The sequence below is a fragment of the Fundulus heteroclitus genome, chromosome 2 (genome assembly GCF_011125445.2).
Source record: "Fundulus heteroclitus isolate FHET01 chromosome 2, MU-UCD_Fhet_4.1, whole genome shotgun sequence".
Classification (NCBI taxonomy): domain Eukaryota; kingdom Metazoa; phylum Chordata; class Actinopteri; order Cyprinodontiformes; family Fundulidae; genus Fundulus; species Fundulus heteroclitus.
Genome location: NC_046362.1, coordinates 11,605,455 through 11,626,013, shown reverse-complemented (window position 1 = coordinate 11,626,013; position 20,559 = coordinate 11,605,455). Strand labels below are relative to the sequence as shown.

The window sequence follows — 20,559 nt, the reverse complement described above, 5'->3', positions numbered from 1 at the left end:
TTTTCATTGATTTGAGCTGGTAAATCAGATTATTTGCCAATGGAATAAGATTTTTGCACTTAAAATAAGAACAATACATCTCCATCACCTTATTCCAAGTGCAGGATGTCTAATTATTTTATTTTAGGGGTAGAAATTCTCATTCCATTGGCAAATAATCTTATTTAGCTGCTGAAATCAAGGAAAAATATACAAATTTTAAGAACATTTTACTTACTTTTAGTTCCCTTTTTGCAGTCTATATTAAAAAAAAATGTTCCTGAACCATATTAGGTTTTTATTAAACATAAAAAGAACATGTCTAAATCTGAGGGATGTTTAGAGACTGAGAATGCGGGGAGATCTTAGTTGTGATGCATTTAATGAATAGGAAAAAGTCAGATTTCTCAGCATTTAGCCTGTCAACAAAGGTAAAGGGGCAAACTCTACTTTCTGGATGGTGAATCTCAGCTGAGGTTCACTGAGTTCACGTTGTTAACTACAGTTTACGTTAAAAAATACTCATAATAAATTATTATTCATAACTACACCTAATTTCAGACATATCCTTATAAAACCCTCACATTACCTTAAATGCTATTGGTTTTAATGATGATTTACACTTTCAGCTTATTTTTCTTTCCTTTGTTAAAACGACAGGAATGTAATTAAGGGTTCTCAAACAGCTCTGCCATTATAAATATTACAGATGACCTGAGCTATGAAGCGCGGTCAGGGATTGAACGAGATAAAGTCAGATTTAACTCTGTGTTGTTGAAATCACCAAGGGGATTCGGTTCTTGCCAGGACACCTCGCTGTGGGAAACTATGCTGCCTTACCTTCTCTGAAACGAGTCTCTGAGATAAGAGGAAAAACAGCTTTCAAAGCTTACAGTTTCTCAGAGAAGCAACAGGAAAATAGACCTTCCTGTCTTTTAATGACAGTGTTATAACACTGGTCTGGAGCCTCAGTTCCTTCAAACCCTCCTAAGCAGCAAATGTTACAGAACACTTCTGCATCTTGCTCATAGTAGATATCGCAACTTTATCAAGTCGAAAAGGTCAGAAACGTTCTCTCACCGTCGGACGCATGAAGTTTAGAAAATAATTTAAATAGTCGCCCTTGAGACAGGATGTGAAATTTTTAATTTAAAAAACAAAAACAGCAAGAAAGGCCAGGCTTTCTCAGCAGGGCTGCAGCAAAGGCTATTCTGACTCTACCCTCCTTAAACATTTCTACATTTTGTCACATTGCAAACACAAAATGTACTTTATTGGAAATGTGCTTAACAGACCAAACCAAATGAATGTATAATTATAAAATGCAAGAAAAAGCATAGATAGTTAACATTTTGTACAAAAAAATGTGCCGTAAGGTGTTTTGAGCATCCACATTCAGCATTATAAGGCTAAGGGGCTAAGAGTGGAAGTCAGTGGGATTCGAACCCAGGAACTTACGCCTATTTATCCTTTTCTTGCCTGAGAAAATGAAAACTCATCAGATGTGTGCACAGCATGACTAATAGCTGTCCTATCAGCAGCCTGTCTCAACAGCCTGCGTCCACAGGTATAGGTAGCGTTACTATTATCACTGATTGTTCACCGATGTGAATAAAAGCACAGCTGAATACAAGCAGGCCCATAGCATGATGGTGCCACCACCCTGTGCACCATGGGGATGTCTTCAGGTCATTTAAAATTGGAAATAAAAGGTATATAATATTGCATTTTTGCGTGTGTTAGCCTATCACATGAAATCCCAACGTTGGGATGAGAAAATCTGAATAGATGTTCTGTCCCTGGCCAGTTATATGGAGTCGCTGTTTGCAGATTGTTTCACATCACCTGAAACTCCACCTGCGCTTGTTTTAGTGCATATTTTTTCTCCGCCAAACGCTATTTTGGAAGACGCTTCATGAAATACAGCTAAGTGAATGACTGATGAAATCATGGCCTGATGAAATCTGATGTTTCTAAACCCAGGAGTGTAATTAGCAAGGATTTGGGATAGGAGTGTAGAGGCGTTGCGCTCCGCTTTGCACGTCACAACCCATTTCAAAAACAACGACTGCACCTTACCGCTGTCCTTCAGTCCGTTCTCCTCTATGGTGATCTGCTCGGCCAGCTCGGACAGAGACTCGTCGATGGTGTGGCTGCCTCGCAGCGTCTGCGTCAGACGTCGCTTGAAGCGCTTCATCTTCTCCATGGAGCTCTCGGGAAGGGGCGGCCTTGGGACGGCAAACGAAAACACACGGTTACCCCTTAACACAAGGCAGCGACAACACAAGGCAGCTTGTAGGCCGTCTTCCCGACGCGCCGTAAAACCTGCTGCAGGTGAACGAGTCCACCTGCAGGTCGCGTTTCACAAAGAAGAAGTTAGAGCACAGAGAACGCCACCGTGACTCAGCTCCTGTCATGCATTCCTCCCTCGGGGTTAGCATGATGAGGGATTAATTCCTACACGCAACTTTTTTTTTTTTTTTTTAACGCCACGGTCCCCGGCACAGTGAGCTGTAAAGGCAAATGGCAGAAACCAGCGGGGATTAGCTGGTGAATGGTGCAGGACGAGCCCGGGCCGTGCTGAGTCCACATCGCACATTCCTGCCTGGTTTACGGGCCGGCTGAGAGCGGCTGGCTGGGCGAGTTCAGGGACGGCACCAGAGCGTGTGGAGAATCCAGTCAGACGTGTGTGTGTGTGTGTGTGTGTGTGTGTGTGAGAGAGGGAGGGGAAAAAGGCTTTAAATTAGGGCCGGTGATATTTGAGGATTAAACAAGCAGCCTCTCCCTGTGATCTCATAGAGATCCAGACTTCTTCAGCAGATCAGGACATGAGTGCGTCTGTGATGCTGATGATGAGTAAGGCCAGGCATGAAAACACAGGAGCAGCAAATCTCCCTCAGGGTTCACGCTTAGGCAACCGGCCGCCCCGGGGGATCCAGGAATCCCTGATGAACTGAAGCCTGGGCACAGATCCAGCTGACTAACAGGTGTTTTTTTTAGAAATATAAGGAGACACAATTTACCAAATATGAAGCCGCCGCTTTGTTCGCGCAGGACTTTTTATTGACTTGAAAACGGTAAAATGTGTTTTCGTCTAAGAAATGGTCAGACAAGATCCAGATTTATCTGCAACGGCTGTAGCTCGTCTCATCTCTGTGGGGTTTTAGGTCCGGCCAGTTTTCAGGCCAACCAAGCGCATCGACACCAGGGTCCTGAAGTAGGCAAGTCCTGCTTAGAAAAATTAAATAAAATAATAAGCATCTTCATAAAGCATGTCAGCAGAGACCATAATGAAGCCCTCTAAAACATCCTGGTGTCCGGCTGCCCTCCCAGTGGACTTGATAAAACTCACTGGTCCTGAGACGACACACATAAGCAGACAGCTTGAGCTGACTCTGGACCACTGAGCAGTAGTCCTGCCCTTTTCCCATTTAATTCAGGTAACCCAGCCCTTTTCCCCTTTAACCCAGGTAACCCTGCGGTCTGTACCCTGGAAATTAAACCCCAGGCTTTTAGAGGGTTTTGCTTCTCGAGGCTGCGGTTACAGCTGCCGGACAACAAGTCGTTATCCCCAGCTTCAACGTCGCCGTAATGTCACACATCTGTGTTAAAGAGCATTCTAGTCCAATTTTAGATTTCAAATTTCAGAGAAATTTAACTTTGGGTTGTAAGCCGTTCAAATGAACCCACACGATGCATGGCTCTGTTTAATGGATCAGCTGAGCGCCTAAGTTTCGCTGTTCGCCTTCAGACTCGTTCTTTCCACTTGTGTCATCGCCGCGTTTGACAATCTAAAAATCGCAGCATGACAGAACAGCTTTATTTTTAACAACAGTTTCAAAATGGAGCTGAAATTGAAACCTTTTTTTTTTTTTCCACCGACACTTCCTTTCGCTTTGAACAGAGACCGTGAACCGGGGTCTATTTTCGCGCTGCGGGAGCCAAATCGCTTGGTGTTGTGCAAGCAACGGCCAAATTAAACTAAAGAGCTGTGAATATTTTTGGCAGTTCAACAATTTCAAATCGCTTTGGCGTGCGTGTGTGTGTGTGTGTGGTTTGCGAAATACTAAGACAAAAAAGGTCAGACTTTAGAAGATTTACAGTCTTCTACAGTCAACAAGATTAATCTAATTAGGTTTAAAGCAGGTATTAAAGTGGGCAAAAGTCTGAATGGAGAGGCAGCGAGGACGTCCTTATTCCCTCCACACGCACAGACACCCAGCAGCAGACTGACCTAGGATCCAGGCCAAAGCAAATGGGGACAGTGTAGAGCAAAGTACTAATCTGTGCGTCGTGCGTCACTACATCTAGCTCCACATAAAACTGAACACATTCGCTTTTAGGTTTAAAAGGACGGCAAAATAAGCCGTTCAACCTTTCAGAAACTGAGCGACACGACGTTAACTTTCTGCATTCAGAGGCGTGACTAAGACCTTCGCTCTCACTTTGAGTCAGACGCACGGACGGGGCAGCGTGCCGTTAACCGAATACCGTGGGAAATAATTACGGTGCTGACATCCAGTCACCCCGCAATAGTGAAACTGATGTTTGCCACCTCCAAAAAGCGGAAGTACAGCTGAGACTTTCTGCCTCTCTTGTTGTTGAACACGAAGACAGTCAGAGGTCTGAATCAGCAAATTCTCTCATGATTTGCTCAGATTGGTGGATTAAATGGTGAAAAATCAGCCTTTTCCCACACATTTATCATAAAAAACTTTGACATTTCTTAAAGGAGCCTAGTGACGTGCTATGAGTTTACAAATTTATACGTCAGTAGTTCACTCTGGTTGCATACAAAAGTAATCCGATTAAATTATCGCACCCTGTTGGCTTATTATATTTTATTTCGGTGTTTTACACTTTGTTTTTGCTCTATGTGTTAGCAAAGTGAGTGTTTTTGTGTATATTTACCATAACAAGACCATGTGACCAGAAGAACCAATGGAGAGGAGCGAATAGAAGGAGGTGCAGTAACCCTAACCCTGTAAATGGAGCTGGTCTCAAACCAGCCGAGATGTCACTTTACTGAGAGGCACTGCAGGACTTACGTTGTTTAATGTGAAGACTTTAGTGTTTTCTTTTAATGGTCAAAATGTGCAACAAGGTCCCTTTAAATTTAAAATCAGTTCACAGTCTAATTAAAACCAGACGCACAAATGGGGATAATCTTGTAAATCCATCATTCCCTGAGGGATTTGAACCAACCACCTCTATTAAAGAACCCGGTGAAGCCGACAATTAGGAACCACTATCATGATAATAATGATAATATTACGCAAAGTTACCAGAAAAGCAGCAATTGTTTAGAATATATTAGCGTGGACCAGATCCTTGCTCATGCTGTAAAAAATGTGTTTTTACATACATGACAGCAAGATCGTGAAGCATGATTATCAAATAAAAAAGAAAAGTTAATTAGTGAAAAAGAATCATATTTATATTATCAGTATTAATTACTAATACCACAAAACGTTCTGATCAAACGGTAAGTTTGCGATCCCCATTTGTAATATTTAACTCATTAATGAAGAAGTCAGAAAACAGCGACACTGAATATCTGTGCTGTGGTCCTTTAATCGTGTTAAGGTTCACAAAATTATCTTCTCTCTGCAACTTCCCCCGTAAATTTATTCCCAGCCTCTTATTCACCAAGTTATTCTTAGTCAAAAACCCCCAATCAATCTGATTTTCCTGCAGGCCGAGACGAGCGAGGAGGACGTCGGCCGCCTGTCACAACATCAGATCTGTCAGTTCCGCCTGGCGGCGCGTCGGTGGCAGCGTGGCCGAGCGGACCGTCATCTCCTGCACCGCTCAGCGCCTCGCCTGCCGCTCCTGTCGCTCACGCAGCCGGCAACATGTGGGCAGCGCGCTCGCAACTTTAATCTAATATGACGCAGAGATGCAACTTCCTCAATAATGCATTCATCAATTGAAGAGAGTAAATCTAACTATTACTCCAATAATTATGTCATAATGACCACAATTTATAGGGCGGTGTCTTATTTCTTTAGGCTACACTGATAACACTGATAAATGAACCAATCATTGCTGATAGCTGCAGGTCAAACACATTGCTGTAATTAATCTGGAAAGCAAACATCACAACCAGAGAGTTAAAGTCGGGATTATGTGGCGCCAAATGAGAACATTTGCCGTTTTCCAGCATGTTATACAGAATCCCTCTTCCAAATTCAAGTTACATAACGATGGACAGAGTATTGTTCCATACTCAACGTCTTCTTTTCTTAAACTTATTTTTAGAATCGGAAAGAAAAACTTGCAATTGCAGTTCAACACCAAACTATGGAGGAACTGATAAGTAACTGGGACAGTTCCTAGGATCCAGTAAACAAGCCAGAGAGAAAACCTGATGGGAGTAACGGTGGAAGAGGAGCCACTCCTGAGCACTCGCCTCCACTGGCCCTCATTCCTTAGACAACTTAGACAACTTTATTTTTGTCATAGTGTATGCACAGAGTGCGTACAGAACGAAATTACAGCTTGTAAATTGCAGTAAAATTAAATTACAGTATAAGGTGCCGCATTGATTTAAAAGTAAACAAATGTAGACAATGCAGGAGAAAGTCACAGTGTACAGGTGAGTATTTTTTTTAAAAACCTTTGTATGTGCAGAATTGATTGTGCAAAGGGCCTTTGTGCAAGAATGCATTTAAAAACTGAGAGTTCGGCAGCATTTGTAATGCTAGGTGGAGATGCAATGATGCAAAATGTGCAAATATGCGAATGTTGTGCAAAGTTTATGGGTTATAATTTGGGAGTGAGAGCGGCGCTTTGGACTCCATCCCTGTTCTGAGCTTTATCCCTGCTCCCATAAGTAGACTGGTCCCAGCTCTGAGCTCCAGCTTTGCTTTGGGAGAGGGGGGGTCCTGAACACTGTGCCGTTTCAGGATCATTTGTTGCCACGGCAACCCCCCACTGTACTTTCCATGCTGAAACTGCAAAGCACCGCAGGGGAGCCGCACTTGCTGCTGATTTTCCGATTCCTTGTCGTCTTGAATCGAACGCCGAGCTCCCCCCCCCCACGTCTGGTTCTTTCGTTTCATCGCCTCGGCCTAAGATGCCACCTCTTTCAGCTCCACTTTACCCGGCAGCAGGAGGTGGCAAGGCTGATGCAGGGAGACAAAAAGAACGGAGGAGGCGATCGCTGCAGATGCTGCACCGATGAGACAAGACCCATATGCTCTGCAGGGACTCTGCCTGTGACGTTCACCGCTCGGGCTGCCTGGGACGTGATGGGTGCAGCAGCAGCACCCCCACACCCCCACCCCCGGGGGCCGCGCGAAACTCCCAACGTTCCTGCCTGAAAGGACAACGGGGGGCCCCAGAAAACACCCACGTCTGCTGCGCTCGCACCCAGGAGACAGAAACGGGGAACAAGCATGACAGTTGGCATGATTCATGGCTGAGCTCAGCCTCGGGTTTCTGAATAGCTGCCTTTTCTCCAACCTGACCGGGACAACGAGGACACGACCGAGAGCGCTGGGTCCGCTACGGGGGTCTTACATAAAGGCGACACTGTGCCGAGTTAAAAAAAAAGAGAGAGAGAAAAGTGGGCTCCTTGGTAGATATGAAGAGCAGCGCTGCGTGGTGCAGAACTAAGCGGCGCTGAACAAACGAGCACGCACCCGTCACTCACTGACGCAATTATGTGTCATTTGTTCCTTATCTTGGCTCTTTTCAACTCTCATTGACATATTTTCTCCTCTCAAAGCGCTATCACGCCCGTCACACGCGTCCCCAGTGTTCAAAAGGTTTGACTGGGGCTGACAGACGGGCCGGAGCTGATGTCTGATGGGAAACAGGGAGTGGAAAAGTGTGTGTGTTGGGGTGTGTGTGTGTGTGCAGCCCCAGGTTGAGGTGGTTTGAGGTGAGTGCAGTTACCACAAAGCAGCTGATTTACCACACAGGCTGCTATAGTTACAGCAGCCTGAGTGACGGGTCAGCTCCTCTCTGTGCGGACCCATCATTAAGAGAACAACATACTGATGATCACTAGGGCTGGGTATCATCGATTCTCCATATAGATCAGCTTGATTTGACTCCAATATCGATATTTATTACTTTCAATTTAATGCTCAAAGTCATTCAATCAACAAAACCAGCCAAATATTATATTTATGTTCATTTATCGTATCACAGAAACCAAAAATGTGGCCAAACGTCTGATTTTAAAATCCTAAAGCCGGACAGCCGTTCCGCAAATTCGTCTCACTTGCACTTCCTCGCTGTGAACAGTGATGGCGCGCTGTAATATCGCCCCCTAGGGGTTGGGAGGTATATTGATATTAAAAGCCCGAAAATAAATATTAAATCGTTTTTAAAAACATCAATATTAATCTTTGTATGGACGGCCCTAATGATCACTGCACTGTGCTCAGTAGTGACGCACACAGCTTTATCACATCCAGCAATGTCTATGGTACGCTTTAATGATGAATAACACCAAGTTGACTTTATTGTGGAGTCTCTCCAATCATCACTGGGTTTATTCAAATATAGTTATTAACCCCCCACTCAGGAGTAGATAAATGTCCCGTGGCAAGTCTCAGACACCTGTAGCAGTTCCTGGCACAATTATGGCTAATTGTGACAACTGTTCCTACCAAAATTGATACCAAAGAAAACGACTCGACTGTGGTTTCTCATTGGCTTCTGAGTCTTTAAAGTCCTCCTAAAGCATTGCCTGCCGCATTAAACAAAAGCATCACCAAATATTTCACTTTTACAGGGAGCCTGAATGGATACATCTATACTGGGGCCTAAATCAGAAAATCCTGCAATATTATAGAAGTGCAAATAAACGTTAGGGAGTTATAACAGATTTTGAGTAAAAAAAAAAAAAAAAAAAAAAAAAATATATATATATATATATATATATATATATATATATATATATATATATATATATATATATATATATATATATATATATATATATATATATATATTTTAACTATGTTTAGCTTGCTTTATAGATACGTTTGTCCTAAAGCCCGGAGGATTTTACTGCAATTATGGATATCCAGTGCTTTGAGCTGCTCTTGAGAAAACAAATATTGCTTTATTTTATTTTCCCATAAACGTTTTATTCTTAAAACAGCCACACAAAATCACAGAATAGCTAGTTAGCAGATAAGATCGATCAATTAGCAAAAAGCAAAAAACCTTTGTGTTTCTAGAAATTGTGGTGAGTAACTCCGTTTTCAAAAGGATGGCTGATTAATAGATTTACGACTAAAACAGGAGCAGGTAGCAGCGCGGTCTAACGCGGCGCTTGCTGCTTCTGCTGCCAGCTTAAACTCCTTTGATTGGGCTCATGCTACCTGATCAACAGTCCAGACTCTGTCGTGCTGTTTGGTGTTCAGGGCCGGGCTGAAACAAATATAATCTCTGCTAATCTGGGGGGAAACAGGGGGCACAGTTGCATAAAGCACATCCAGTACATGTGTGCTATATTTTACATGAAAACTACATTATCTGTGCAGAAATACAATTTGCTGGTCGTAGCAGCCACCCAACCAGGGCTGCACAACGTTGTAAATGTGTGACGATTTTGAGGAATGGTAACGATAGACTTGCAATTAACAAAAAAACACAACAACTTTATTTCACTTTTGTTCCCAAAGCGCTCTCTGTCCATTTAACATTTCGACCACCACCCCTAAACTGGCTACCGGCATCTGAATGCCCGAATAAAATCACCATTGTGCACATTGGGAACCCATAACACGTGGAAATATAATACTTAAATGACAATTTATGTTATCGCTATATTTGGCCAGTTTTATTAGGGAAGTCCTGATCTTGACAGATATTTTATCCCAGGGCGGCACACTGTCTTATATTAACTCACCTCTTTGCTCCTGTCCTTTTGGGCGTTAATGCAAAGCAGTGTAGGCTAACATTAGCTTGTTTACTCTCCGTTTTGGTATGAGCTGTTGAACATTTGCCCCGCGACATATTTCAGTGGAGGTCCAGTGTGGGGCTCGGCAATATAATCGAGATTTTAAAAATATCTAGAGATTTTTTAAAAAGAGATATAAGATGAGGCTATATATCGTTTATATCGAGATAGCCTATGTTGTGTTAGAATTATAATTTTACATATTCCAGTAGATTATTTTTCGGCCGTTTCTCATGTTTATCTACAGCGGTTTGTTAAAATAAAATGATTCAGAGATACCTTTTTGTAATTACTTTATGAAAAGACAAATATATCACGATAAATATCGTATATCGCCATTCAGCCTAAAAATAGAGATATTATTGTTGGTCCATTTCGCCCAGCCGTAGTCCAGTGACCCGTGTGCAGACGGGACTCGCCCTGCTTCATCCAGTTAGTGCCGCGCTGTAAATACTAAACCTCTGAATGGGTAGAGTTTCGGCCGCCCTCTGCCACAGAAGCCGTCTGGACGCAGAGCGGGTCGCATTACACAGGCAGACAAGCGAAGGCTGCGAACACCACAGCACAGGGCGAAAACCGTCTCGACTTTTAGGCGGGAACACAGTGTTGTAATGGGGTGGCAGTGACTCAGCAGCAAGACTCGTAAGTCTTTGGATCTTAAAGTCTGCCCTGCTGCCGCATATCTCTGTGTGAAGCGGCCACCTGTAGCTGCCCTTTAATCCCACGTAGCCTACCAGCATCTGGTGTACAGAGGTGTGAGCATTTGTGAGTGCAGCCTCGAAACTCAGGTCATCATTTACGGACCGACGGAAGAGACGGGCGACTTTCAGATTTTAAAAAGTGCAACAAGAGGATTAGTCACATTTTGGCCTTACCGGTTCTAAAAATATGCGTAGTTGCGTAACGTGGCTTTGTACGTGAACCACTGGACGTGATTTGTCATAGGAATGACTGACACTTTAATCCGTTCGCAATCTTCTGTGAGCTCGAAGCAAAAACAATGAACTATTTCTGAGAGGCACACAAGCATCCGGGACAAACGTGACCGCAAAAAGGCCGGAGTATTGGAACACGATTAGCCAACGATCGCATTAAGACTCGTGAAAACCCGAATGGGAAAATGCAACAGCTCATGCACAATAAGATCCTCACGGGAAGAAAGGCTCGCCTCAGGTGCGACGCAAACTCTGCCGGTCCTGCAGGCTTCAGAGATCCAGACAGACCGCTCACCAAAAAAAAAAGTATTTTTAAAAGGGTTCCCTTTGTTTTTATGTATTCTTCCTTTTTATTTGGGGTGCCGCAAACTCGTTGATGGTGTGCATTTATCGGTCAACACAGCTGATTCAAGGTATTGTTGCTGCAGCCCGTTTGGCTCATTACGGAGATAATCGGACTCAGCTGATGTGAGCTTTGACTGGAGCCGCCGGTCCTCCAGTGTGTGAGCGGAGACATTAGCATCAGAGAGAGCGAGGCAATGAGCCCCCCCCCCCCCCCCCCCGCAGCAGCAGAGGCCTGCTTTGTGGCTGTTCAATAGGGAACTTCTCAGGTGCAGGCGGCTGCCTCCGTTTGTCGAGCACACTGATTGTTATCGTGCTCTTGGCAGCCGACCCGAGGCTTACGAAATCACCAAGCCGAGCGGTCGCACTGGTTCCTTAACATGCAAACGATAAAAACCTGATCGGGTAAGTGAGTCAGAGGAAAAACAAAAATAAAAAGAAGTTTAAACCACTTATGTAATTGCAGGAAACAGAAAGCCGTCGGGAAACAACAGGACAAGGAGTGACTTGCCACGCGGGACGAGTCAGCCGGGGAGAGTTAATCCTCGTGGGTTGGAGAAAACAAACGAAATAATGAATCGTCCAATTGGCTCCACTATAAACTATGAATCAGTCCCCCCGGGATGTTTTCTGGGGGTTGTTGCGGCCTGATTTTGCGGCGCCTTTTTCAAAAGGTTTGCGGTCAAAGTTGCTCTTTTTTTTTTTTAAGCTTTATTTTTGCCATAACACGCTCTTACGAGAAAGTTGAAATTGCTGTACCTTTTTGAAATAGCAGCATAAAAAAGTAATTGGGCCTGATGAATTGTATTAAAAAAAGTTGCTTTTATTCAGGAAAGGAGATGTCCGATGACCAATATGTACCGATGGATGTGTGCGCGCACATTTTCGTTTCTATGATGGTCATATTTTGTGCAGCTTTGTACCGACTGAAAACTATGCTAGCAGAATTTTTTTAATTTGAGTTGAAGTCTAGACTTACGCGCTGCTTTTCGCATGTCTTCTTCCGAAACCGATATGTTAAAAAATTACTAGCATTGGAGGATACCGATGTTAACGCCGATATATCGTGGATATATCTGCTACCAGCCTTATGAACAAGGCCAAGAGCCGCCTGTGAAACTGGACACTGTCTCTCTCCCCGTTCAGGTCTACAAGCTTTTGCGTTACATTAACGCATAGTTTACTGAGTGTATATAACTTTTATATATATATATATATATATATATATATATATATATATATATATATATATATATATATATATATATATATATATATTTTATTCAATTTCATTTTATTGTCTTATTTTGTCTGCACCATCAACACCAAGTCAAATTCCTTGTATGTGCAAACCTACTTGGCGATTAAACTTGATTCTGATTTCTAATTTGGACGTCAAAATAAAAGTAAAGCTGTCTTTTTTTCATACATCGTGCCGGTCAATTTAAAACCCGAACTTTTTAATTAATGAAATCGCCCCGGAAAACACGTCAAAAGTGGAAATGAAAGAGGATGTTGGTAAGATTTGCGAGAAAAAAAAGTTGTGAAGGCCGGTAAAAATTTCATGTCCGCGCAAATGATTAGGAACACACAATGTTGTCACCAGAGAAAAAGCTGGCGAGTGAATTTGCGTTAACAGTTACGATCGCAACATCCTGGAGCGACTGACGAACGTATTGATTTGGACGATTTTCCTCTCGATCTGCCAGAGACAGAGAGCGAGACGTGGACGAAGCTGCCCTGGTCCCTCGTTTGGAGCTTCAACCTGTGTCTGTTGTGAAATATGCAGGATTTTTAGCTTGCATACAAACACACACACAGAGCGAGACTGCTGTTTAGTCACTGCAGGCTGTATTCCTAAAGAAATGCTAAAGAAAGACAAGTCCGTCATCATTTCGTCTGTTTGGGAAAAAGAAGAAAGTAAAACCCTGTTTTAAAGCAACTTCTCTCTCACACTGCGCCATTACGTTAAATCTGCTCCCAGTAAAAACAGTGAATAAACACTAAATACATTTATGCCGTGATTATATCTTTTATTATTTTTATGTAGCTACTGTCGGCAGGTCAAAGCTTTACAACAGGACCCTATCGGTCCTCCGAACTGCGTATGAACCTGGAGGTGTTGCCATATTGTGAGGAGACCAATGTTAGTCGTGAACTGCTGAACCGTGATCTACTTTCAGCGCCTCTCGTTAGAAAAACCTTTGAGCTGAGGCCAAATATCTGACGGCTGAGAGTCCACATTTAGATTTAAAAAAAAATAAACACACTGAAATCCTAGTTGGATTTTTAATAAACCAAAGAGAAGCCAATTATGAGCAGATGACTCTGGGCATGTGGAATATGCACAGCTTTGCTGGCTCTAATAACCCTGGGCTCAAATGAACCTGCGTCCCTGTCTCCAAATAACAGACCAGACAAGTGTTCAGACAACTCTCGCTAAACCTGCCAAGGGCGACGGGAAGGAAAAGAAGGCGACGCTCGTTAAACGCTCTGCCTGTAACTAATAACGCAACGGATGACGACGGAGCTGCAGGGTAAGTTACTGACGGGGGAGTTGACGGGCCGGCAGAGGCGACCGCATGCCGACGTTAATACGGCTGAGAAAATGAGGAAGAGTTAGTATTCACAGCTATCTATAGACAGGGAGTGGAGGCTGGAGGCTGCCCCCCCCACACCCCCCGGTCTCCCAGAGAGCAGTGACACATTAACCTTCAGCCAGCTGTCTCGGGCTGCAGCTTCACCTCGCTAGTGGTCAAAGTTCCTCACGTTTCAGGGGAGCTTACCGTCACATATATGCATGTTTTATTTATTTTTGGGACTTTACGAAACGATTTCAAAGTACATTTTCATACCTGCCATCTGTAAAAGATGAAAGAAAGGGAAAGGAATTCCCAACTGGAAGGACGGAGAAAGTATTTCAATGAAATGCCCAACCCCCCCTCCCCCCGGGTGCATTCTCACACACCCATTCCTATACTGGACCATCATCTGATCTGCACCGGGGCTGTAGGGGGGGGGGGGGGGGGGGCACGGCGGGGCTACAGCTTGCCTGCACAGCGGCTCGGGTTACCCTGCCACCGCCCGTCCATCCCCAAGGCCTCTCACCAATGGAACGGCCCTGTGTCCAACCACAACACACACACGGTGCCGCCTCCTCGCTCCAACGACCCCCGCCCCTGCCCCCCGCCGTCTGCTCAGGGGTGGCCGACACCTCGCCGTAGCAGTTTTCTGGCTGTGGTGAAAACGTTTCACACGGTAATTCTACAGTCAGTGGATGTACTAACACTATCAACTACTAGGAAATTAGGTGCTGACATATTTTTACATGTTATTTCATATTAAATATTTATATATGTATATATAAGTATGTGTATATGTATATACAGTATGTCTATATGTATACACATATGTAAATATATGTTTTTGTATATGTTATTTATATATTTATAAATGTTATAATAATATATATTTAAATGAATAAAATGCAAAATATTTCAGTACATGACTTTCTCAGTACTGATATTTTTAGAACATAACATAAAACTATATGGCATTTGACATTTAAAAGTCTTAAGCCCCCCCTGAACATGAGAAAATCTCATTATTCGATGCTGTAGCGCACATAGTCCTTAGTTACTGGGGGAAATAGGGAGTACCAATATGGCGGCTGGTGGCTTCAAAGTCACTCGTTCAAACAGACGGTGATTAGCACTCCAGTTGTCTCACGCTATTTTGTGCTATTCATTGTGAAAATTATTTTTAAAAACGTCTTCTTTGTTGACGTCTTTAGGCACAAATACGGCTCTTAACTCCCCTAAAGTGGAATAGGAGCCTATTCCACTTTGAAATAGGCTCCTTCAAGACAAGTCACAAGAAGAAGTGGGATTTTTTACCAAACTGCACACAATAATGGTATTTAATCGTATTTTCAACTGTAACCGGCCCTCGGTTGCAAACACTGAACAAGGGGGCCAGGCAGCCTGCGGTTGTCGGATTGAAACCTGTGCACAGGAAGTGAGCTAAAGCTTGAACCGCTCCTTCCTTCCTTCACTCGTCAACAAACCATGAAAGACGACGCAGCAGGTAGACGTGGTCGTACTTTATAAACCAACAAGCAGCCGACGCACTGTTTGTTGCCTTGTATCACATACGTTCCCACTGAAAAGCTGCCAAGAGATATTTTGCTTAAATAAGGATTTAGACTGATTTGACTGATTTTTGGACTCATTTTTGGAAAGACACTAGGGCTGAACGATTTTGGAAAATAATGTAATTGCGATTTTTTTTCTTAATATTGCGATTTAATGCGATTTTCTTTTTCCAGTTTAATTTATCATGTCTTTTTAAACATATACAAACAACAAATCATTTTGTTTCCACGCTGTGCAGATAAGTCGCTAAAAGACCCGCACTGTATCTAAACTGAGAGCAGAAATGATTGGGTTCTGCCTATATATTTCAACCAAAATTGCAATTTTGACTTTTCTCTGCATTAACCACAAGCAACAAAATGGCGTCTAAATAGAGACGTTTGTAAACAAGGACCATTTAAAACAAGAACTTTTAATGTTTCTATTAATCAGAATATTCTTCAAGAGAACAGCTTTTAGTTGATTTGGACATCAATCCTTGTTGAACATAAAGTGCAACCAACGAACAAGTCTATGTATTAAACTGATTGACCTGTACTTAATGCTACGTATGATTATATAAACTCTAAACCAAGTAATAAAATTAGATTATCTCACTGCTGCAACTGTCTTCCCTTCCATGTGGAGGCAAACCCACTTTAAACATTTTACCAACACCTAATGGACGTGTCTAATTCCCTAATTGTTACATAGCCAAAAATTGCAGACCTCTGCGATTTGGAAATTGCGTTTTTTTAAATCGCGATTATATTGAAAATGCAATTAATTGTTCAGCCCTAAAAGACACAGTTTTTTTTTTTGTTTTTTTAAGTATTTGCAATAAATATCTTATTAGAGTCCCGGTGGCAAAGTTCTAACTGTGAAAGTCTAAACATGCATTTTATTGTCTGTTGAATTTGAATCAAATCTTAACTTTGCTAAAGGCAATAAACGCACACATCTGGAAACACGCAGCTCAATAAATAATAAAACATTTCAATAAGCAGCAAACTTTCAAAACTTCCTCTGTCGGCCACTAGCCTATTTCATCAGGTTTGCTGAGGACACGCTGCACATGGTGCTGAAAAGCGCAGGTCGCTTTTTAAAGGAATTTACAGCCAGTGGGTCAGGAAAAACTATTCTGGACGGATCCGTCCATCGGATCGGACGGTTCGGTGCGTCTCGGCCTTAACGCAACGTGTATTACGCATCCAGTGTGAATATCTTGACGAGACGCTAACCTACCTCCTTCGGTATGCTGTTAGAGATTCGTTAACTGTAACAATCTGCACGTTAGATTCGTTAGTACGAGGAGTTTTCTGTTTTTAAACACTTTTTTTCACGTTAATACCATGACAGCAAAGGTGTCAGCAGGTGTTTGTTACTCAGGTTTTTTTTATACAATCGCACACCGGCTTGTGGCTCATACCATAAGTTGCACAACATTTGCTTTAACTGAACTAAAACAACCCTTGAACAGGCTCCTCGGTAGACGCAGTGGTTTAAGTCATTCACTAAGTGACATGATTATTCTCGTTTATGCATCATAACGAAGCTATGGGCATCAAACATCTTGCCAGGTGATGCGTTTACAGAAACTAAGGAGGCATCTTCTCTGAAGACTTTAGTGAAAAAGTAAAAAACACAGATTAGTATTTACCTGCCAATCACTAGTCAGCGTAAGGCAAAATGACCCAATCGCTTGGTGGGTTCCTAACTCCGCTGATCTAAGTATCGTTAGCAGGTGCAGGTCATTTTGTGCTTTTGTAGCTTCCATCTTCTCTTTTTCTGGCCCAATGGAGGGTTTGTATGTTATGCCTCAACTTGTGCCTGTCAAGGGGAACCTTTCATTACTTTGACAACTATAGGCACACTTCTGGATTTCAGATGTTTTTGAGCTCTCCTTAAATTAATGCCAATCATCTATACATTTGTCATTGTGAACATGTATTCCAGTGGAACGCGTCCTCTGCATTCAACCCATCCCTTTAGGGAGGGGAGCGTTTTGGGTCTGATATAAGGGCCAAACCAGGAGTCTTTTAAGGGAACGTCAACAACTGTACTGCTGTATAGGTGGGGACACGTTAGGACAATTCCAAGGGACCCCAAAAGATTTTTAAATTTATATCAATATATGAGCTTTTGGGGTGATTTTTCTGGCTGTACTGCTAGGAGAGAACAGTCGACACTGGTTTGCAAAGAGTGCCTGGGTGGCAATAAAGCTAAATCAATGCAGATATCAAGATCCAGTGATCAAACGTGGAGCTTTGCTGGCTGTCCCTGTCAAAGGTTGTAAGGTTGGAGCTGATAACCTCAACTAAAACACCCAGCATGCAACTAACTTCCTTAAGCTGCGACATTAAATAGAAGTAAATGTGCTGCACTTCTAAAAAGACGACCGAGCTGGAGAATATTGTTCAGGTTTCATCCCTGCATCAGCAGCAGACTGCAGGGCTCCAGTCTGGGCCTTATTCATGCAGCCGCTCTTCCGGGCTGCGCGTGAGCCCCGAGGCCGGGCTGTGGGAGCAGAGGACGGGCGCCACGGCTCCTGAAACGTGGGTCAGTGGATGCTTTGGTGGCAGCTCTGCAAGAGGAACCCCCCCACACACACACACCCCACGGCGCTTCACTGACAGCTTCCCCGCAGCCTGTTGTTGGTGGAGCTCCGGGCGGCGTGAAACAACACAGCTGACACGGATGTCTCACCGTGAACCCGCCGGGGCACCGATCCCGAACTACCGGCCCCCTCTGCGGACTCTACTTCAGCCGCATGTAGCCACCCCGGTTTGTTGCTCAGTAAACTGCGGACTTTTAAATAAATAAACAACAAAAACAACAACCCAGCGTGTAAAAGTTCACATTTTTACGCTCGTCTGCGTTCACGCAGCGTTCCAGCCTCCGCGGGAGCTGAGCGCATTTTAGCCGAAATTCACCAAATTAATGAACGAGTCTCACCAGAAGCGATGGAGGCGTCTCCGACCGGAGTCCCCGACCTCGGAGCTGCTTCTTCTCAGGCCGGATGCCGTCGTTCCCCCCGAAGAAGAAGAAAAAGGAGGAGGGAAAAAAAAAAGAGATCGCTTCTGCTCTGTGGCTTCTCTGTGAGGTCGATACTTTCTCCTCCGCGGTGTCGCTTTAAACCAGCGGGCTCCAAGCGTCCAGCGCCATGATTTGTGGCTTTACACCTCAAAGTTTCTCTTCCCGTAGCGGGTAATAAGCGAGCTCCGTCGAGAGGTTTACCGTCGAGCTGACCATGGCAGCGAGCGATTACCGCGTCGGTCCCTCTCTCCACGCCAGCTGACGCTGCCTTCTGCCACCAGACGGTCGGTCGGCCGCTGCGGAGCCGTCGAGTCGCCACGGCGACAACAGCGCCGCCTACCGGTGGCTGCGGGAAACTACACGGCGTCGACCGCGACTCGACGGCGACATCTGGTGGACAATAGGGGAATGTTTGTGAAAATCGCCGGGAAAAGTTTGTACACCCTGCGTATCAGGTTACAACTAAAGTCCTTTAAATTTAATTTAAGGGACTTTAGTTACAACCATTGAGCTACAGTATAATATACACTGGAGTGCTGGAACGAGTCGCTTTGAAGCCACCAGCCGCCATATTGGTACTCCCTATTTCCCCCCAGTAACTAGGGAATATGTGCGCTACAGCATCGAATAACGAGGATTTTCTCATGTTCAAGGGGGGCTTAAAACTTTTTAAAATGTCAAATGCCTTAACCTTTATGTTATGTTCTAAAACTATCAAGTACTGAGAAAGTCACGTGCTGAAATAGTTAGCATTTTATTCATTTAAACATATATATATATATATATATATATATATAGAGAGAGAGATGAGATATAGAGAGGATAGATATATAATATATATATATATAGAAAACATTTATAAATACAGAAATAACAATATACAAAAACAGATTACATATATGTAGACATATAGATAGATATACATATATACATACAAACACACAGATATACATAGATATATATATAGAGATATATATATATATATATATATATATATATGTGTGTGTGTATATATATATATATATATATATACATATATATATATATATATATAATATATATATATATATATATAATATATATATATATATATATATATATATATATATGAATAACATGTCAAATATTTCAACACCTAATTTCCTAGTAGCTGATAGTGTTAGTACATCCACTGACTGTAGAATTACCTGTGAAACGTTTTCACACAGCCAGAAAACTGTTTGTTGTTGCAACCAAATTCTGTGCGAGTAGGGAGTAGCAAGATGGCGGCCAGTGACTTCAGTTTTTCGGCAAAATCAACACTCCAGTGTATAATATAGCTCAGTGGTTACAACCACACATTTTCAAATATAACGGCACAGTAGAACAGCACAGAGCAGCACGCAGGTGGGAAGGCAAAAGAAAAGCCTATGTGATTTTCAAAACGACTTGCAAATAAAGCTCTGAAAAAAATGTGCCATGGATACGCATCCCTGGAATACCCCTGAAGAACAAAAAAACAAAACACATAATACACATCTGAAAAAAATAAATAAAAAATGCTGTTTCTAGTATACACCAGAACAATTCAACTTTATTTATATAGCGCCAATTTCCCAACACACGTCATCTCAAGGCACTTTACAAATTCAATCAAGTCCTACAGGCAGATTGGTCAAAAAGTTTCCCCATGTAAGGAAACCCAGCAGACTGCATCGAGTCGTGACAGCGTTTGTCAAGCACACTTAATGCTATATTGGCAACAACGGTACCGTAACCATTATTTGCCATAAGACACAAACCGAGTGGAACGAGGTGCTCTGATCTGATGACGCCAAAGGTTAACTTTCTAGCTGACATGCAAAACAAAAGGATAGCAGAAAGTTTGCAGCACCACACCTCACCCTGAACGAACCCTCCCTCTGGTGAAGCATGGTGATGGAGTGATTATGCTGTGGGGATGCCCCTCCTTAGCAGGGACAGGGAACTCCTTTTCAGTTTAATCTAACAAAGACATAAACCGAGTAAATATTCACACGGGACTAATAATCAGTACAAAAATATTCACATTTTGCAGTTTTGAATGGATAAGCAAAGGAAATCATTAGTCTTGAGTGCCAAATCTACTCAAGTTTAAACATACAGGGCCAGTTTAGCAGTCAGGGCTTAAATAAAACCAGGACTAAACTAATCTGGTTTAACTTAATCCACACTAATCCACTTGCTGTCT

The 20,559-nt window shown here is 43.0% G+C and overlaps 1 protein-coding gene across 1 annotated transcript in view; it reads right to left on the bottom strand.

The window, feature by feature from the left end:
* LOC105938569 (cyclin-dependent kinase 17) overlaps positions 1–18,642 on the bottom strand; it is a 42,126-nt gene extending 23,484 nt beyond the window's left edge. The window contains exons 1-2 of the mRNA XM_012880361.3: positions 18,270–18,642; positions 2,059–2,207 (exon numbers count right to left, since the gene is read on the bottom strand). Of these exons, the coding sequence (XP_012735815.2) occupies positions 2,059–2,185 (127 nt within the window). The 5' untranslated portion in view covers positions 2,186–2,207; positions 18,270–18,642. The remainder of the gene's footprint in view (positions 1–2,058; positions 2,208–18,269) is intronic.
* Between the last annotated feature and the right edge of the window lie 1,917 nt (positions 18,643–20,559).